This window comes from Callorhinus ursinus, unplaced genomic scaffold (genome assembly GCF_003265705.2).
Source record: "Callorhinus ursinus isolate GAN/ISIS: 27379988/994484 unplaced genomic scaffold, GSC_fseal_2.0 scaffold25, whole genome shotgun sequence".
Taxonomy (NCBI): Eukaryota; Metazoa; Chordata; class Mammalia; order Carnivora; family Otariidae; genus Callorhinus; species Callorhinus ursinus.
In genome coordinates this window covers 9,162,095-9,179,122 of record NW_027397087.1, presented here as the reverse complement: position 1 = coordinate 9,179,122, position 17,028 = coordinate 9,162,095, and the positions used below count along the sequence as shown (strand labels likewise).

The 17,028-nt window shown below is 37.5% G+C and overlaps 1 protein-coding gene across 4 annotated transcripts in view; it reads left to right on the top strand.

Annotated features, from left to right (window-relative positions):
• TMEM87A (transmembrane protein 87A) overlaps positions 1-17,028 on the top strand; it is a 43,782-nt gene that overhangs the window by 21,116 nt on the left and 5,638 nt on the right. For 2 of the 4 annotated variants that reach the window (XM_073876871.1, XM_073876869.1), the window contains exons 8-17: positions 1,348-1,409; positions 2,206-2,389; positions 3,422-3,521; positions 6,201-6,294; positions 8,184-8,256; positions 10,008-10,112; positions 11,086-11,144; positions 11,917-12,020; positions 16,009-16,082; positions 16,498-16,559. In XM_073876871.1, coding sequence (XP_073732972.1) covers positions 1,348-1,409; positions 2,206-2,389; positions 3,422-3,521; positions 6,201-6,294; positions 8,184-8,256; positions 10,008-10,112; positions 11,086-11,144; positions 11,917-12,020; positions 16,009-16,082; positions 16,498-16,559 — 917 coding nt within the window. Of the gene's footprint in view, positions 1-1,347; positions 1,410-2,205; positions 2,390-3,421; positions 3,522-6,200; positions 6,295-7,487; positions 7,564-8,183; positions 8,257-10,007; positions 10,113-11,085; positions 11,145-11,916; positions 12,021-16,008; positions 16,083-16,497; positions 16,560-17,028 lie in introns of all 4 variants that reach the window. The other 2 variants (XM_073876870.1, XM_073876868.1) reach the window with 1 other exon arrangement.

Here is a 17,028-nt window from a genome sequence, read left to right as displayed (position 1 = left end):
GAGCTAGGGTTATCCAAATTTTCTTAAAGAGCCCGATAATAAATGTCTCTAATACAGCTACCCAACTCTGCCATTTTTGTGTGAATGCAACCATAGATAATATGTAAGTGAATGGATGTGGCTGTTTACCAATGAAACTTTATTTATAAAAAGTAGGTGACCAAATTTGCCCATGTGCTGTATTTTGCTCACGCCTGACGTAGAGTAAGCAAAGGATATATAAATATTCACTAATTATTTGATTTGCTGTTTTATTAAATTAAGAAGGTATAGGTTTAGTAACCAGTGTGCTTAAAGTTTTTATGATTGCTATTATGGGGTGCTCCTTTTGTTCATATGAATGTTGGACCTGGTTTACTTTTTTTTTTTCTTTTTTTTTGTTGGCTTACTTTTAATAATGGCATGTCTTTTTTGCTTGGTAAAAACTAGGAAATTTTTGTAGAATAGGCAATTGTTAGTCTGTCTTCACAGACTAACACTTCTCACATAAGTATCAAATCAGACCTAAAATAGCTTTATCAATTACCAATTTTAAAAGTCATAGTTTTGCTTCAGTAAGGCAAATCTATCTTTTAGAGTCTTGTTATTAAATACTTTATAAAAATAAACCACTTTGTTATTAAGTATTTTCTGAAAATGAGGGGTGCCTGGGTGGCTGGCTCAGATGGTTAAGCGTCTGCCTTCGGCTCAGGTCATGATCCAAGGGTCCTGGGATCTAACCCCAACCCCACGTCGGGCTCCCTGCTCAGTGGGGAGCCTGCTTCTCCCTCTCCCACTCCTCCTGCTTGTGCTCTCTCTCTCTCTGTCAAATAAATAAAAATCTTAAAAAAAATATTTTCTGAAAATGATACATTAATGAAGCAAAGTCACATTAAATTGAAGTAGGTAAAAAAAGTAGTAAACAGGAAAATATAGGTAAGGATAGTTAGAAGACAAGAGGACAGCAGAATGAAGGACTGTAATCCTTTATTTTTCAAAGCACATTAATGATGTGTTGTAAGAAAAAGTTTATACGAAATGTGTTTGGAATTTAGAGGAGCTGTGCTGTGGTTCCAGTTGGGGTTTGTGGAGGAAATACCTTCAATCTAGTCTTTACAGGATGTGTGTCTGGGAACTGGGGGCTTTTCCACTGCTGGGAGCAGAGGCCTGTGCAGGACACAGCATGAACCATGAGAACACCTCAGGAATTTCAGAGTGCTCTATAAATGTATTAATCACCAGAATTGAAATGGTTAAAAGTAAATAACCCGATGGACTTTTCATTAATTTCATCAGACAAATTTTATGCAATGTTTTTGTTTAATTTCTGCATCCTTTACATTAATTCTGAGGACTGTGTTTTGGCAGTGACTGTTGAAGTGAAGGGTCCCTATGAATACCTCACGCTTGAAGAATATCCCTTGATGATTGTAAGTGAACTTATATTCTTAACATTACATGAGTTTAGCTTGAAAGATTGTCCATGTTTTGTGGCAATATTCTTCTTTAAAGAATTGTTCCTGAACAGTTCAGAAAACACTGCTTTGTAGTTTTGTACTTCTTTCTAAAATATGACCTTGAGAGTGTCAGTGAATCACTCTGTGCCTCATCTCATCTGTAGAATGAAGAGGTTGGTGACTTGAGGAATTTCAGAATTGGAAAGTACCTCAAAGATAATTTCAGATCACACATTCTTTCTAGAATCTAGAGTGGGGCACTTCTTACCGCCCTGTAGATCACATTTAAAGTAACTAAATGATGACACTTAGGTCGTGTGTATGTCAGTGTCCGTGGGAATAGTCTTACTCTGTTTTCAGATTTCCTTTGTTCATTTCTCTTCTTTTGACTTTGATAGTTTTCCCACAGTGTTTCATTGCCTTCAGGTGTATCCTAACCCTGCCATGTCTTTCTTTCCTCTTTAGTGTTCTCTTCATTTATGTAATGAAAAGGCACTTTTAATGCAGAAGAACGGTTACTTTTAATGATAGGTCCTTAGGTAGTTTCTCTCTGTGCAAGAGGAGATAATTTTTTTGTGGTAGTATTGAACTTCAAAGAAATAAAATAATTATTCTTAAAGTAGGAGGTAAAATGTTATTAAGGTAAATAAATTAAGGTAAATTTTCTTCTTAAAATAAATATATATATATAGTTTAAGACTATGTATTAATTCTAAATTGGCTCTTGACCCTAATTCTCCTTTTTATTTCTTACCCATTTGGATGACAGTTTTTCATGGTGATGTGTATTGTATATGTCCTGTTTGGTGTTCTGTGGCTGGCGTGGTCTGCCTGCTATTGGAGAGATCTCCTAAGAATTCAGTTTTGGATTGGTGCTGTCATCTTCCTGGGAATGCTTGAGAAAGCTGTCTTCTATGCAGAATTTCAGAACATCCGATACAAAGGAGAATCAGGTATGTAACCAAAAAATGTTTACCCGTCTGTGAATGATTGGCAGATAAGACGTGAGTTTTCCTCGGGTCAACAGTCATTATTAAGTGGGTTTAACTTTTCAGTTACTTAATTATTATTAAGTAATAATAACCTAAACATAATCACTATGATTGTAACTTTTGTTTTTAATCTCATAACTTAACGGGTTCAGTGATTTAAGAGTGATTGTACTGAAATACATACGCACAAGTTACAACAGTAGTGGCCATATTGGGTAAGATTATCACCATCATTGAATCTCAATTGCCATTGATTTTTAAGGCACCATTATTGTATTATACATCTAAGGAGGGAAATAAATACTACCAACTTAATAGTAAGATGCCATTGGTGATAAGACCTACTTTGATTTCAGATAAAATATGAGGGAGAAGTGCCTCTAAGAATTGGTAAAATATAGTAATACCAAGAAAATAGGAGGGTGCTTATGGTTCACTAAAGTAAACAGGTAATGACAGAAATTATTTTGTACTGAAGTTTTTTGTGATTAGCTTTGGCACTCTCTCATCAGACCATTTAGTTATTAATGATTGTTGTTGTAAGATTACTAATTAGAGCTTTCCCTATCTTTGAAAAGGCTTGAAAATAGTAGATGTGAGAATAATTTGAAAACTGCATGTGTTTGTGTTTCGTGCTTTTCAGTGTATGTATGTTTTTTCAATGTGTATTCCCCAGTTTTTAAAAATGGGGGAAAAGTTCCGTAGGTGTTATAAACTGTCCATGTAGGTGAGGTATTCTGTTGAGGTTTTAGTGAAGCAGGGTTGGGAGGGAAGGTGATTTGAGTGCACCCAGGTTGCTCTTCACATGAGCAAGGTAAGTGAAATCAGCTTGTGTACTTACAAGAATTGCAGGAGAGGTATTTTTCTTTGAACAGGACTAATTCCAATGGTTATTCTGAAGAGCATTAGTTATCTAGATCCACATTCTGGTTCTGGAGTCAAGCCTTTTCCCAGACCTAGATTATAGCACTCTTTATCTCTTCTTTCTCATAGTCCAAGGTGCCCTGATCCTTGCAGAGCTGCTTTCAGCAGTTAAACGCTCACTGGCTCGAACCCTGGTCATCATAGTCAGCCTGGGATATGGCATAGTTAAGTAAGTATTAACTTTTTATATGGAGAGGACATATTAAAACACTGATTAAATTGAAACAGTATTGCAGGATCCCATTGTAATTCTGAAAGAATTGGTATAAGAAATAATTCTGCAGTAAGACAGGTATCGAAAATTTTGTAGATTTGCAAAAGCTAGAAAATGTGTTTTATTTCACTTCTGAGAACTCGAGCATTTGCAGCAAAGTCTGCAATGTAGTGAATGACATTAAAACATCAAACTTGTAGAGTGAACTTACAGTTACTTTTAGTCTTCCCAAATGTTTTTGAAATCACATTTTTTATGAGAGTGTTACTCTGAAAAAAGTCTGAAAATTATTATTCAAAAAATATTATTGAGTGCCTTCTACATACTAGACATTGTTCTAGGCGCTGGGTATACAGCAAGTAAACAAAAGACTTGGAGTTTACATTTGTGGAGGGAGGGGACAAAGATACAAGTAAGTAAATATCTAATATGTCAGTGATAAGTGCTATGGAGCAGATAAAGCAGAGGAAGGGTGTAGAAAGTGCTAGGCAAGAAGTGAAGCTTGCAGTTATAAATAGGGTGGCCAAGGAAGTCTTCACTAAGTGACGTTTAAGCAGAGATCTCAAGGTGGTGCGGGAACTATATGTTTACCTAGAGGAAGAGATGCTAAGATGTGGTTAGACTCTGTATATATTTTGAAGGTAGAGTCAATGGGATTTTCTGGTGGATCAGCTGTGTGATGTGAACGAGAAGAGGAATCAAGGATGATGCCGACTGTTTTGGTCTGACCAATGAAAGGATGGAATTTATATATATATATGTTAAAGATTTTATTTATTTGACAGAGAGAGACACAGCGATAGAGGGAACACAAGGGGGTAGTGGGAGAGGGAGAAGCAGGCTTCCCGCTGAGCAGGGAGCCCGATGAGGGGCTCGATCCCAGGACCCTGGGATCATGACCTGAGCCGAAGGCAGACGCTTAATGACTGAGCCACCCAGGCACCCCGAAAGGATGGAATTTATGAGTTCAGGAGCATCTTAGGTGGAATAAGTTTGGAGTAGAGGCAAGATTAGGAGTTCAGTTAGATAACCAAATGGGGCAGTAAAGGGAAGAGAGTAGGATAGAGATATGAATTTGGGAGTCATCAGAATATAGCTGTTTACTTAAAGCCATTAGAGTGGGATGCAATCACTGAGGAAGTAAGTGTATATGGACAAGAGGTCAAAGGACAAGAGGTCCTTGAACATTTTCAGTTATTTAGAATTCAATGAGATGAAATAGAGGAATTTGAGAAGGACCATTGTGGTGAGAGGTAAACCCGAAGACTTTCATGGAGGGAGTGATTGTGTCAAGAGGGTTAAATGATGACTATTGGGTTGAACTACATGGAAGATATAAGTGACCTTAATAAGATGGTGTTGATGAAGTGCTAGGATAAAAGCTTGACTCGAGTGATTTCAAGAAAGACTAGAAGTGGAGGAATTGAAACTAGCCAGGTATAGACAATTATTTCAAGGAGTCTTTAAGTGGTATTAAAGAAATGGGTTTTAATTTTTTAAATTTATTCATTTAAAGGAGTTTTGTTTTCAGTGGGATTAGGGGGATGGGGTGGGTTTCATTTTTTAAATTATTTAATTCGTTTAACAAATATTTGAATGCCTCCTATATGCCAGGGCGTGGCCTAGATTTCTAAGGTAACCAGTGGGGAGAAAAATCCTTGCCCATATGGAGCTTTACTAGCATATGACAAAAAATACAAGAACAAATACTACTTAGATGTAAGTAGACATGATTTATGGCAGTGCATCTCAGACTTACAGTGCACTAATGAATCACCTGGAGATCTTGTTAAAATGCAGGTTCTGATTGAATGGCATTTTGAATGTTAAGAATTCAAGACTTTTTCTTCTTCAAGCAGAAGCTGCTTGAAGACTTCATATTTTGTTGGATTCTGAGCTTAAAAATGTACAGTTTATCTAATGAGTTGCAATAGGGTATTTGGTTATATTGTTAAAACTTTTAGATTTGATAGTAGTATTGTGGTTATGTTTTTAAAAAGTCCTTATTGGTTAAAAACACATGCTGAAATATATACAAATAAAAGATATACTATCTAGGATTTGCTTGAAGATAATATGGGAGGATAGGAAGTGGATGGGGTTTGCATGGGGCACAGTTGGCTATTATTGGAACTGGATGATGGGTATAGAGGGGTTCATTATACCATTGAATGTTTCAGAATTCTCTATTAAAGAGTTTTTTGTTTGTTTTTAGATTTTTTATTCATTCATTTGACAGAGAGAGGGAGAGACACAGCGAGAGAGGGAACACAAGCAGGGGGAGTGGGAGAGGGAGAAGCAGGCTTCCCACTGAGCAGGGAGCCCGATGCGGGGCTCGATCCCAGGACCTCGGGATCACGACCTGAGCCGAAGGCAGACGCCCAACGACTGAGCCACCCAGGCGCCCCCCCCCTTTTTTTTTAAATACTGTAACCAGGGCCCAGATGTAAAGTTCTAGTATTAGCTTGGTTTCAGACCATATGTTCTTCTGAGTTTGTTTTCCTCATGTGGATCAAGTATGTCTGACTTATCTCTGTTAAGTTGTTGGCCTGTATTTTAATTAACATGAGTTGCTATTACTTATTTTGGAGTTTGTGGCATTGGTACTCAACTCTTTCTTTGCTTCCTGTTTAGGCCTCGCCTTGGAGTCACTCTTCACAAAGTTGTGGTAGCAGGAGCCCTCTATCTTTTGTTCTCTGGCATGGAAGGGGTCCTCAGAGTTACTGGGGTCAGTACTACTCAATCTAAGTGTTGTATATGGTCAGTTCAGATACATTGTTTTTGTCTTGAGAGGGTGAATTGGAAATGTCTGTGGGCTTCTTTACTCTTTCTTCTAAATCACCTTTAATTCTGATTTTCAAAATGTATGTATAATTCAAATTTTCTCTTTAATCTATTAGAACTTTGTAAGTTTAATGTGTGACCAGGAATGAATGCTTTCCCACCTGTCCCCAAATTGCTACTTACTCGTTTCCTCCTCCCAGAAAGTGGGCTCTCATTCTTGTATTAAGTGGCAAAGATTGTAATCTTGCTCAATACTACTTTTTTTAAGACTGACTTGTTTATTTGAGAGAGAGTGCATGCGTGCACGCTTTTGGGGGGGGCAGACGGAGAGGGAGAGAGAATCCCATGCAGACTCAACGCTGAGCTTGGAGCCTGATATGGGGCTCCATCTCACAACCCTGAGATTAGGACCTGAGCCAAAACCAAGTGTCAGATGCTCAACCGACTGCACCACCCAGGCGCCCTCTATTTTTTGTTTTAAAGTGATAGTGCTGGGACACTTGGGTGGCTCAGTTGGTTAAGCAACTGCCTTCAGCTCAGGTCATGATCCTGGAGTCCCAGGATCGAGTCCCACATCGGGCTCCCTGCTTAGCAGGGAGTCTGCTTCTCCCTCTGCCCCTCCCCCCCTTGTGGGCGTGCTCTCTCTCTCTCTCTCTCTCATTCTCTCTCTCAAATAAATAAATAAATAAAAATCTTTAAAAAAAATTTTTTTTTAAGTGATAGTGCTCTTTGCTTAACCAGCACTTGGGTTTCAAAGGGTTTTCTAAAATGCAGCGAATTGTTTCACATCATTCTTGAGAATTATAAAATCATGCCCTTTGTCAGGGAGGGAAACCAAAGCACTAAATAAAAATGATAAAGAAATTTATCTTAAAGCTGGATTAATGTGAAGAACTGGTCATTCCAGTAGTTATTTATTTAAAAATCACTCTCAGCAATCACCCATTAGATTCAAGATGGTAAATGCTGTAAACTTGACTTACTGAGCTCAGTAACTTTTGTAATAAATTGCCCCTTAAATAAAACATTTTATGGATACATATTTGTTTTTCAGATCACACTGTCCTCTATGTAATTTCCTTCAACTTTTAGCAACTTTAACCCTCTGTCAATTTCGTTTTCTTTCTGCTGCTGTAGTATTTTTCTTATCCCTTGGCTCTGTTAGTAAACCTGGCCCTCTCAGCAATTGATGCCTGTATTATTTTATGGATATCCTTTCAATAATGCCCTGGTGTTTGGAGGGGTAATCAGGGTTATATAAATAGCACCTTATATATATAAACTCGTGAAACAAGCAGCATAGTTTTTGGGACAGATATTTGCCTTACATTTTATTTTGGGGTGTGCTCTTATTTGTAGAATTATATTGTATTACAATTCTGGAAATTAAAATTGTGTATTAATGCTGCAGGACTTTGAAATATGAGAAGGGTTTTTTTAGACTTATAGCCAAAATCACAGTGATGGGAGATGATAGGATGGGATGGGGGCTTGTAACACCACGACTTTTCAGTGTGGTCACTTCTTAACATGGACGACCTTACTTATCATGCTAGGAGCTCTGTGGTGGTTGCATTGTATTAGTTAGCAGCATGTTTTATTGTATTGAGATTGTGATCAGTAGTTTGTATGAAATGCTTATAGCTGTGTATTCTATGTGATTGATTGTCAGAAGGGAAGAATGATGTAGGTACAAAGTATTATTCCTTATTTTCTTTCAGTTGGAATGCAGAATCATTCTAGATGATTATGTAAATGCAGAGTCATTTGCTGGTTTCTTCTCTGTGCTCTCTAGACAGCTTTTTTTCACCACCTCTTTTTCTTTGTCTGCAGGCCCAGACTGATCTTGCTTCCTTGGCCTTTATCCCCTTGGCTTTCCTAGACACTGCCCTGTGCTGGTGGATATCCTTCTCATTGGCTTGTTTGATGGCGGTCCGTTTTCTCCTTGGAGTTGGGTTTCCATTGATCTTTCTGCAAATGGTTTTTGCCAGTTTTGTTGATTACTCCTTACTTTGGGGAATAGGGTATTTTCAGTCTAACAACCTGGGGGCTCAGGTAAGCAGTTATTTTGTTTTTAATTTTAAAAATTTCATCAAGAGTTGGTGACTGCAGACTGAGAACAAGATAAAAGCTTTTGGCCTTTGTTTAAATGAGCATTTCACTTCAATTTTGGATTTATTTGTGTACCTCACTTAGTGGTAGAATCACTGGCTGCTGTGGTCCTACTGTTTCTTTCAGCTTTGGCAGTTCTTAAATGCTTTGAAAATTATGTAAATATTTTGATTCTTAAAATATGGTTTCAGGAACTATACTGTATGAGGTTGTTTGACTTTCTTATAATTCTAAGTAGATTTAGCAGATTTTAACCCTTACAGGATAAGTGTTTTATACCCTCATTCAAAAGCTGACTTGGAATTATTTGAAGACTTAACTCTTTGAAAATCTTATTTCATTTACAGGAAAAGTCAACCAGCAGATAAGAAACAAGTTTCTATTTGAATAATCTTTTCTTCCTGCTTTTCAAGAGTAAACATTTGTTTATTAGGGACTTGGCCTGTTGGATGAAGGATTCAGGTTTTTGGACTTTTATCTTTTGGGGATTTTTAAAAATCTTTTTTGGTTTTTGTGTTATTTGGTCCTATGTACAATTGTGCAGTATTATTGTCCTGATGAACTGTGACTATTATAAAAGGCTGAGTGTAAATAAAATTGTAATTTTGTGAATTTAAGGGGATTTTCATGTATCAAAAATGTTTGAAATTGAAATGTCCTCTGTCCAAATGGCCAAAGCTTTTCTAGGTCTCTATTTTTGTGAATCTCTACTGTGCATATTGAGAGGAGTAGGGAGAGAGACTGGACCATACAAGAAGATGACCCAATAATTAGGTAGCAGTGAGGGCTCTGTTAAAGGGAATGAGTGAGCTCCAGCTCACTTGCTTTCATATCTGTCCCTCATTCTGAAAGTTGAACCTAAGAGCAGATAATTGCCTATAGAAGTCATTAGTTCTCCCCTATCTTTGTGCAGCAGCTTATACTTGAGATAATGACTTGAAAGTAGAGAGTTGTTGCTTTTAGAGCCTGACTGCCTGGGATTCTTAGGCAGTTGTAATTGTCTGGTCCTTTTAATTCAGGATAGCTCAGTGATGGCAGGTTCCTCCTTAGCATGACACAAAGGGACTGAGTATAGAACTTTGGGAGGTTGTAGGCATGAATGTAAGACTCTAGACTGGATTAGCTGGGACAGTGAGAACAGAGCCACTGCCTTACAAGAAGAAAGGAGATGATGCTAACTCCTGTTGTTTTGCCTCTTACTCATTTTTATTTCATTTTCTTCCATTTGCTTCTTTTTCTTTGTTTCTCTAGAAAGTTTCCTATCTTTATTTCTCCTTTATATTTTTCCTCTCTTCTTTTTTCTTGTCTTTTGCATTCTCATTTTATCCTGGTTCTGTCTTCTCTTTAAGTGTCATTGAAAATGAAGACTTTCTTACTAATCATGGTGGGCCTGGAGTGTTTGTAAAGTTGAGAGTGAGAGCTGTAAGGCCTGGTGTCCATGGCTCTGTCAGTATGACCCCAGATCCTTAAAGAAATGTGTAAGGATTAATTTACTAGCTTACTGTTTTTTCTGAATGTTGATTTCCTTGACCTGCAAACACATATTTATTAGCTTGACTCAAACAATGAAGCTGTTAAAACTTCGGAGGAACATTGTAAAACTCTCTTTGTACCGACATTTTACCAACACGCTTATCTTGGCAGTGGCAGGTAAGTCGGGGACTTGCTTCCTGCTGTTTAAAATGCATTTCCTTTAGAACAAAGATTCTTAACATGAGAGGCCAGAGATGGGCTTTCTAAAATTATATAGAAAGTTTTGTGTATTTCACTTAGGGAAGGGGTCTTTCACTTTTGTCAAATTCTCAAAGGGGTCTTTGGTTCAAAAAAGTTTGACAACCACTTATTTTAATAGCTGAAAATTAATTACATATAATTTTAACTCTTGGTATATCCCTTTCCTATCTCCATTCTTTTTCTGAGACTTTTTTTTGAGGCAAGTTAGCATTAGTGTCATATAGCATTTAGATTTCTTTTAGAAGACATTAATATTTGCTTACTTGGTTTTATTGAAATAAATACAGAATTTTATATAGATTTTAGATCAGTGTATGTTGCAATTGTATTGCCTTTACATAATGTCATTAAACATGCATAACATATACATTATGCATATACATTAGGATAGACTATAGCCCACATAGGCTAATTTCCCTGCCTTTTGGCTTGTGTACCAGGATTAGGGAGGTCTAGCCTATGTTTGGGACCAATAATTCTGTTTGTCTTAACAGTCATTTTATCAACCTTTTTTTCCATCTGACCAGGCAAAGAAAAATTAATGTTATACTAAAGATGAAGAAAGGGAAAACAATCATATTATTGATAATGCTGGAAAAAGCCATGTTTCTAATACCTTCTTTTCCACTTCTGAGGGTTGCTAAAGTAGCCAGATAATAAATAAAACTATTCTTTAAGTACAGAAAGGGTTGGCAAGAGTACGCATTGTGCGCCTTGCTTATAGCTGTTAAGTAAATTTGTGTTGAATAAACGTGTTAAGTGAGAGAGAATGATTGTGATATATTGGGAGTTAGGGATGTGTGGGATTCCACTTGATGAGAATCAGATAATGTAATTGGGGATATAAACTAACATTCATACTCTGACCAGGTTTTTCATTTCTTGTTAGCATCTATTGTGTTTATCATCTGGACAACCATGAAGTTCAGGATAGTGACTTGTCAGTCGGTGAGTTATAAGCACATGCATTTATGAATAGTGTACTGTTTTATACATACACAGTGATAATGACAGTGGTAAGGTTCACACCTTTTAAGAAATTAGGGCTAGCTCTCCACTGTGAGGGTTAGAAGTGCTTTCGTCCTCTGAAGTATTCTGTATTATCACAGAGCTTGGTATGGTAGGTTTGTTTTGTGGGCTTTTTGGCAGACAGTGGGAGAGAAAGGACTGACTATATATCCCAGTATTGGGGAGAACATTATAAAGGATATCACGGTTTTTCATAACCCAGTCTTGCCTTAACTAAAAGTTATTAACAAGAAATCCAGAGTCCTAAATGTTAAGTATGTATGAACAATGCTAATCTGAGCAGAAGCCATGTACTTAAGATAGGAGCACAGAGACTGCCCGGTAGCATTTCTTTGGAAGCTAGAGCTAAGCTATTAAAAATAAACAAAAATGGAAACTATAAAAAGTAACAACATGTTACTTTCTCTTACCTTGTATAAAAATTCTTCTCTAAAGATTCTCAGAGCTATAATGAAGTATTAATAAAGTGCTCCATTCAGTTGTGCTTTTTCTTTAGCAACAATAAATACTACCAGGGAAGAAACAGTGTTCATTTATTTTTTATTCCTAGCACTTAGCACAGTGCCTAGCACATAGGAGGCTCCTAGTAAATGTAAGTTGAAGGAATAAATAATTGATTCTTGTTCTATGCCAAGGGCTTTGTGAAGAGTTAAGATTATGTATAAAAATGTACTTCTCCCCCTTTTGGTAGGATTGGCGGGAGCTTTGGGTAGATGACGCCATCTGGCGGTTGCTGTTCTCCATGATCCTCTTCGTCATCATGGTTCTCTGGCGACCATCTGCAAACAACCAGAGGTTCTTGGACACTTCTTATTTGTATTGCTAACCATTGAATGGCCATATCATCTGTTAGGGATGATTGAATGGGTGACAGTGTCATGGCTGTGTCATACAGTGTAAAGAATGTTCACTGGGTCTGGATTCCAGTGAATGGGTTCCTGTCCAGCTCTCCTATTTGCATTGTGAGTTTTGTCATGGTGCCTCTTTTCACTAGCCTGAGCCTTAGTTTCCTCTTCATATAATGAGAGGGAATTGAACCACCTGATATGAGGTATTTTTAAGTTCTGACATCTGATAATATGTATGTATATCAATAAAGAAGGGAAGTAGATAGATAGTGATACTTGTAATGAGAGTCTCACCTGTCCAGTGTCAGGAAGGAAAGAACAATTTTTATAGCCAGTAGCCCAGCTCACTTCATAACAATAGGGTAGAACGAAAACTTATGTGACAGACTTTAGAATTAAAAATTTATACGTGAATTTGCTTTGTTCAGCTATTGGCAAATCTCAGTTATTTAGGAATTGGCTGTCTTTCTTCTGTGAATATCCATGTCTTTGGCATGCCCTCCCCTTTGTGTTTAGACAGTTAATAGCTTATATTACTCAACTGTATTACCAAGGAGGAAAAGGATGAGGCAGCATAACTGAACAGCTAATTTTATAATCAGACATACCAATAAAAGACTTAGAAAATAAGTGATATCTTTTTATCCCATGAAAATAGCGTTTTTATTATACATTTAATGTTTGTGTTCTTTAAAAAAACTAAAAAAAAATAGAGTAGGCTTGGGACTGTTGGGGTGAAGGGTATGCGCATTCGTAATTTTTAAAGTATTAAAGTCAGATTGCATTAAAAAAAACCTGAAACAAATTGCGTATGTACTAATGGTTGTACGAGAGGAGTTCTCTCCTCTTCCCTCCTATATCCCCATTATTTTTTTTTTAAGATTTTATTTATTTATTTGAGAGAGAGAATGAGAGATAGCACAAGAGGGAAGAGGGTCAGAGGGAGAAGCAGACTCCCTGCTGAGCAGGGAGCCCGATGTGGGACTCGATCCCGGGACTCCAGGATCATGACCTGAGCCGAAGGCAGTCGCTTAACCAGCTGAGCCACCCAGGCGCCTGTATATCCCCATTATTTAATTTTTGCACATCTGGTAGAGGAGATAGTCACTGTTATTTTTAAAATGTTGCATTTAAGGCTGAATTACTTTTTATGGCTTTTATGTGTTTACTGGTCATTTAGTTCTCCTGTCAATCGGTTTTTTATATCTGAATTTTTTTATCAGCTTATTGATCATTTTTATTGATTTGTAGGAATTCCTTACATATTTTAGATTCCAGTATTTTGTTCTGAGCATTCCAGGTATTTTCTTCTAGTTGTTGATTATCTTTGGACATTTTAATGGTGTTTTTGGTCATAGAAAAACTTGAAAGTATGGAGTCAAATTTGTCGTTTCTTTTCCTTTTTTTTTTTTTTGGTTTTGTTTTTCCCTTCATGTATGTGTATTTTGTGTCTGTTTAAGAAACTTTTCCCTGACTTGAGGTGAAGTCTAAAGTTATTCTATAATTTTCTCAAAATTTCACAGTTGAACTTTTAAATTCATCAAGAATTGTTTGACTGTGGGTTCTCTGTTTTTCTTCTATCCTTCTGATCCTGCATCAGTAGTATGCTTATCTTAGTTTCCTGTTAAGTCTTCGTATGTGCCCTCCCCCGTTAATCTTCTTTTTAAAAAAAATATCCATGTTATTGGGTCTTTGCTCTTTAATGAAATGTTTAGCTTGTTTGTTTAATTCTAGGAAAACCTTTATTGGGTTTTGACTGGAATTGAATTAATAGGTTAAGTAGGGAAATTATACATATTTTTTCCATCCTTGAATATGGTATTGCTCTCCCAATTTTAGTCCTGTGCTTTAGTTATGTTTTATAACTTTTATTGATTTAAAAAATATTATGGCTCTTATGGATGTACCCCCCCTTTTTTTAAAAGATTTTATTTATTTGTCAGTGAGAGAGAGAGAGCACAAAGCAGGGAGAGCAGCAGGCAGAGGGAGAAGCAGGCTCCCCTCTGAGCAAGGAGCCAGACGAGGGACTCGATCCCAGGACCCTGGGATCATTGACCTGAGCTGAAGGCAGATGCTTAACCAATTGAGCCACCCAGGCGTCCCTGGATGCATCCTTTTAAAATAATACATGTGGCTTTGGCAGAAGTGTAGGAATGCTATTGGGTTTTTTTTTTTGTTTTTATTTTAAGTAGGTTCCATGCCTGATGTGGGACTTGAACTCATGACCCTGAGATCAAGAGTCACATGCTCTATGGGCTGAGCCAGCCAGGAGCCTTTGAATGCTATTGATTTTTATATATTTATCATACCCATCAACCCTCTTACACTGTCTTCTTAGTTCTTTTTTTTTAAGATTTTATTTATTTGTCAGAGAGAGAAAGAGAGAGTGAGCAAGAGAGTGCAATGATAAGCAGGGGGAGCAGCAGGCAGAGGGAGAAGCAGGTTTCCTGCTGAGCAAGGAGTCTGATGCGGGACTTGATCCCAGGACCCTGGGATCATGACCCCAGCTGAAGGTAGACGCCCAACTGATGAGCCACCCAGGCGTCTCTGTCTTCTTCTGATAATTTCTGGGTTTTCCAAGTAGATTGATTGTTAGCAAAAGTAGTAACAATGTTATTCCTTCTTTTCCAAATAATACTGCTGCCTCATTGCTGTTTCTTCTGTTGGCTAGGCCCTCCTGTATAATATTGAATTGAGGCATTGAGAGTGGGCCTCCTCATCTTATTCTGACTTTAAAATAAGTGCTTCTCAGGTATCAATAACTTTGGCATCTACTGTTAATTTTTGCTAGTTATTCTTTAATAGGTTATGGGTGTGTTCCCTGTTATTCCTAGCTTTTTTTTTTTTTTTTAAGATTTTATTTGAGAGAAAGAGTACAAGCAGGGGAGGGGCAGAGGGAGAAGCAGGCTCCCCGCTGAACAAGGAGCCTGATGCGGGGCTCGATCCCAGGATCCTGGGATCATGACCTGAGCCAAAGGCAGATGCTTAACCAACTGAGGCACCCAGGCGTCTCTATTCCTAGCTTTTAAAGAGTTTTGTTTTGTTTTTTTAATTCATGAAAGGGAGGTTTAAAAACAAGGTAGAAGAAGATAATAGGCAACAGTAAGTACAGAGTGAGTTCAAAGCTAAAGCTTTCTAAGAATTACCTATGTGGGGGTGCCTGGGTGGCTCATTCGGTTGACTGTCCCGACTCTCGGTTTTGGCTTAGGTTGTGATCTCAGGGTCGTGGGATTAGCCCCACGTATGGGCTCCATGCTCAGTGGGGAGTCTGCTTGAAAGATTCTCTCCCTCTGCCCCTCCCCCTGCTTTCTTTCTCTCTCTCAAATAAATAAAAATTTAAAAAAATAAGTAAATTACCTGTCTGGCAGCTGAATCTCTTCAAAGTTGTAAAGGAGAGGTATTTTAAGATGAGGCCTTCATCTTCTTAGCTCCCCACTTGGAAACAGATTTTTAAATTACCTGGTACATACAAGGTCAGGACTTCTGTCTCTTAACTACGAATTCAAAGTCTGAGATTTTAAATTACGTATTTACTTCCCTCTGTGTGATTTTATATGCTTATAAATGTTACTATGTGTGAGGTATTCTAAACATTTTTTGAAATGATTTGTTTACTTTTTTCAAAACACCTCTGTGAGTAGTGTCTCATTATCCCCATTTTCAGATGAGAAAACTGAGGCACGAGAGTAAGTACCTTGTCTCAAGTCATAAGTAGTACGCGGCTGAGCCTGCACTCGTCAGTGTGACGCTGTCCTGCTTCTCTTGCTCGTTTAGGCAATCAAGAGCTTTCTGAAGGGGAGGAATTATTTTGCTTTCACTGAAATAATTTTATGAATGACTCATTGCAGTTTCAGTAGTAAGGCCCGTAAAATCTAGTTAGTGGAGCATGTTTTGTAGTTTTCTAAGTTCTTTCCTTCTGTTCTTTGTTCGGTCAGGTTTGCCTTTTCACCGTTGTCTGAGGAAGAGGAAGAGGATGAACAAAAAGAACCTATGCTAAAAGAAAGCTTTGGTAGTGATAAAATTTTATTTGTGCTTTAAATATTATTTTCTGTGTTTTAGAAATAGAGTAGAGCAAGTATAACGGTTTGTGAGTATCCAAATCAGGATACTGGGATATAGTTTATTATTTTACAGTCGTTTTACAGTTGTGTCTCAGTTTAGTCTGTAGTGTATTAGGGGACAGCAAATATAAAGGTATAAATTTTCAGGTGAAGCTGTGGTAACTTCAGTAAGTAATTGCACATTAAATGTCCAGTTTGCTTACCATAGGAGCTGAAAATCTGGCTTTGAACTTCCTAGCATAAAGTTGGAGAAACATTGTTATATAATTCAGTTTCAGTAAACTTAATGTTCTGAATTCATGTTTGAAATCATTGCTGGTCTATTAATATACTTAACCCATCTACTTTGTTTTCCCTTTACAGAAGGAATGAAAATGAGAAGTACTAAACAAGAACCAAATGGAAATAGTAAAGTAAACAAAGCGGTAAGTAATTATGTACAGGCCTTAATGATTTTTTAAATCTGTGCTCTAAGCTTGCTTTATAAAAAGACCTTTTGATATATATTACATTTACATTTTTAAAAACAGCAAGTGATTCTAAGACCTAGTAATCTTTAACTAGATGGTTTGCTACTGTGTCCTGAAAAGGTACCAGACTAGTCTGATGGTTCTTTTTTTTTTTAAGATTTTATTTATTTGTCAGAGAGCACAAGCAGGGGGAGCAGCAGGCAGAGGTAGAAGCAGGCTCCCTGCTGAGCAAGGAGCCCAATGTGGGACTCGATCCCAGGACCCTGGGATCATGACCTGAGCCAAAGGCAGACGCTTCTCTGACTGAGCCACCCAGGCAGGCATCCTTAGTGTGATGGTTCTATTTAGTTGTTTTCATTAGTGCAAGTTCTAGCCCTTTTAATAACCTAAGGTGTTTTTTGTAGTAAAGATCAAGATTTTTTTT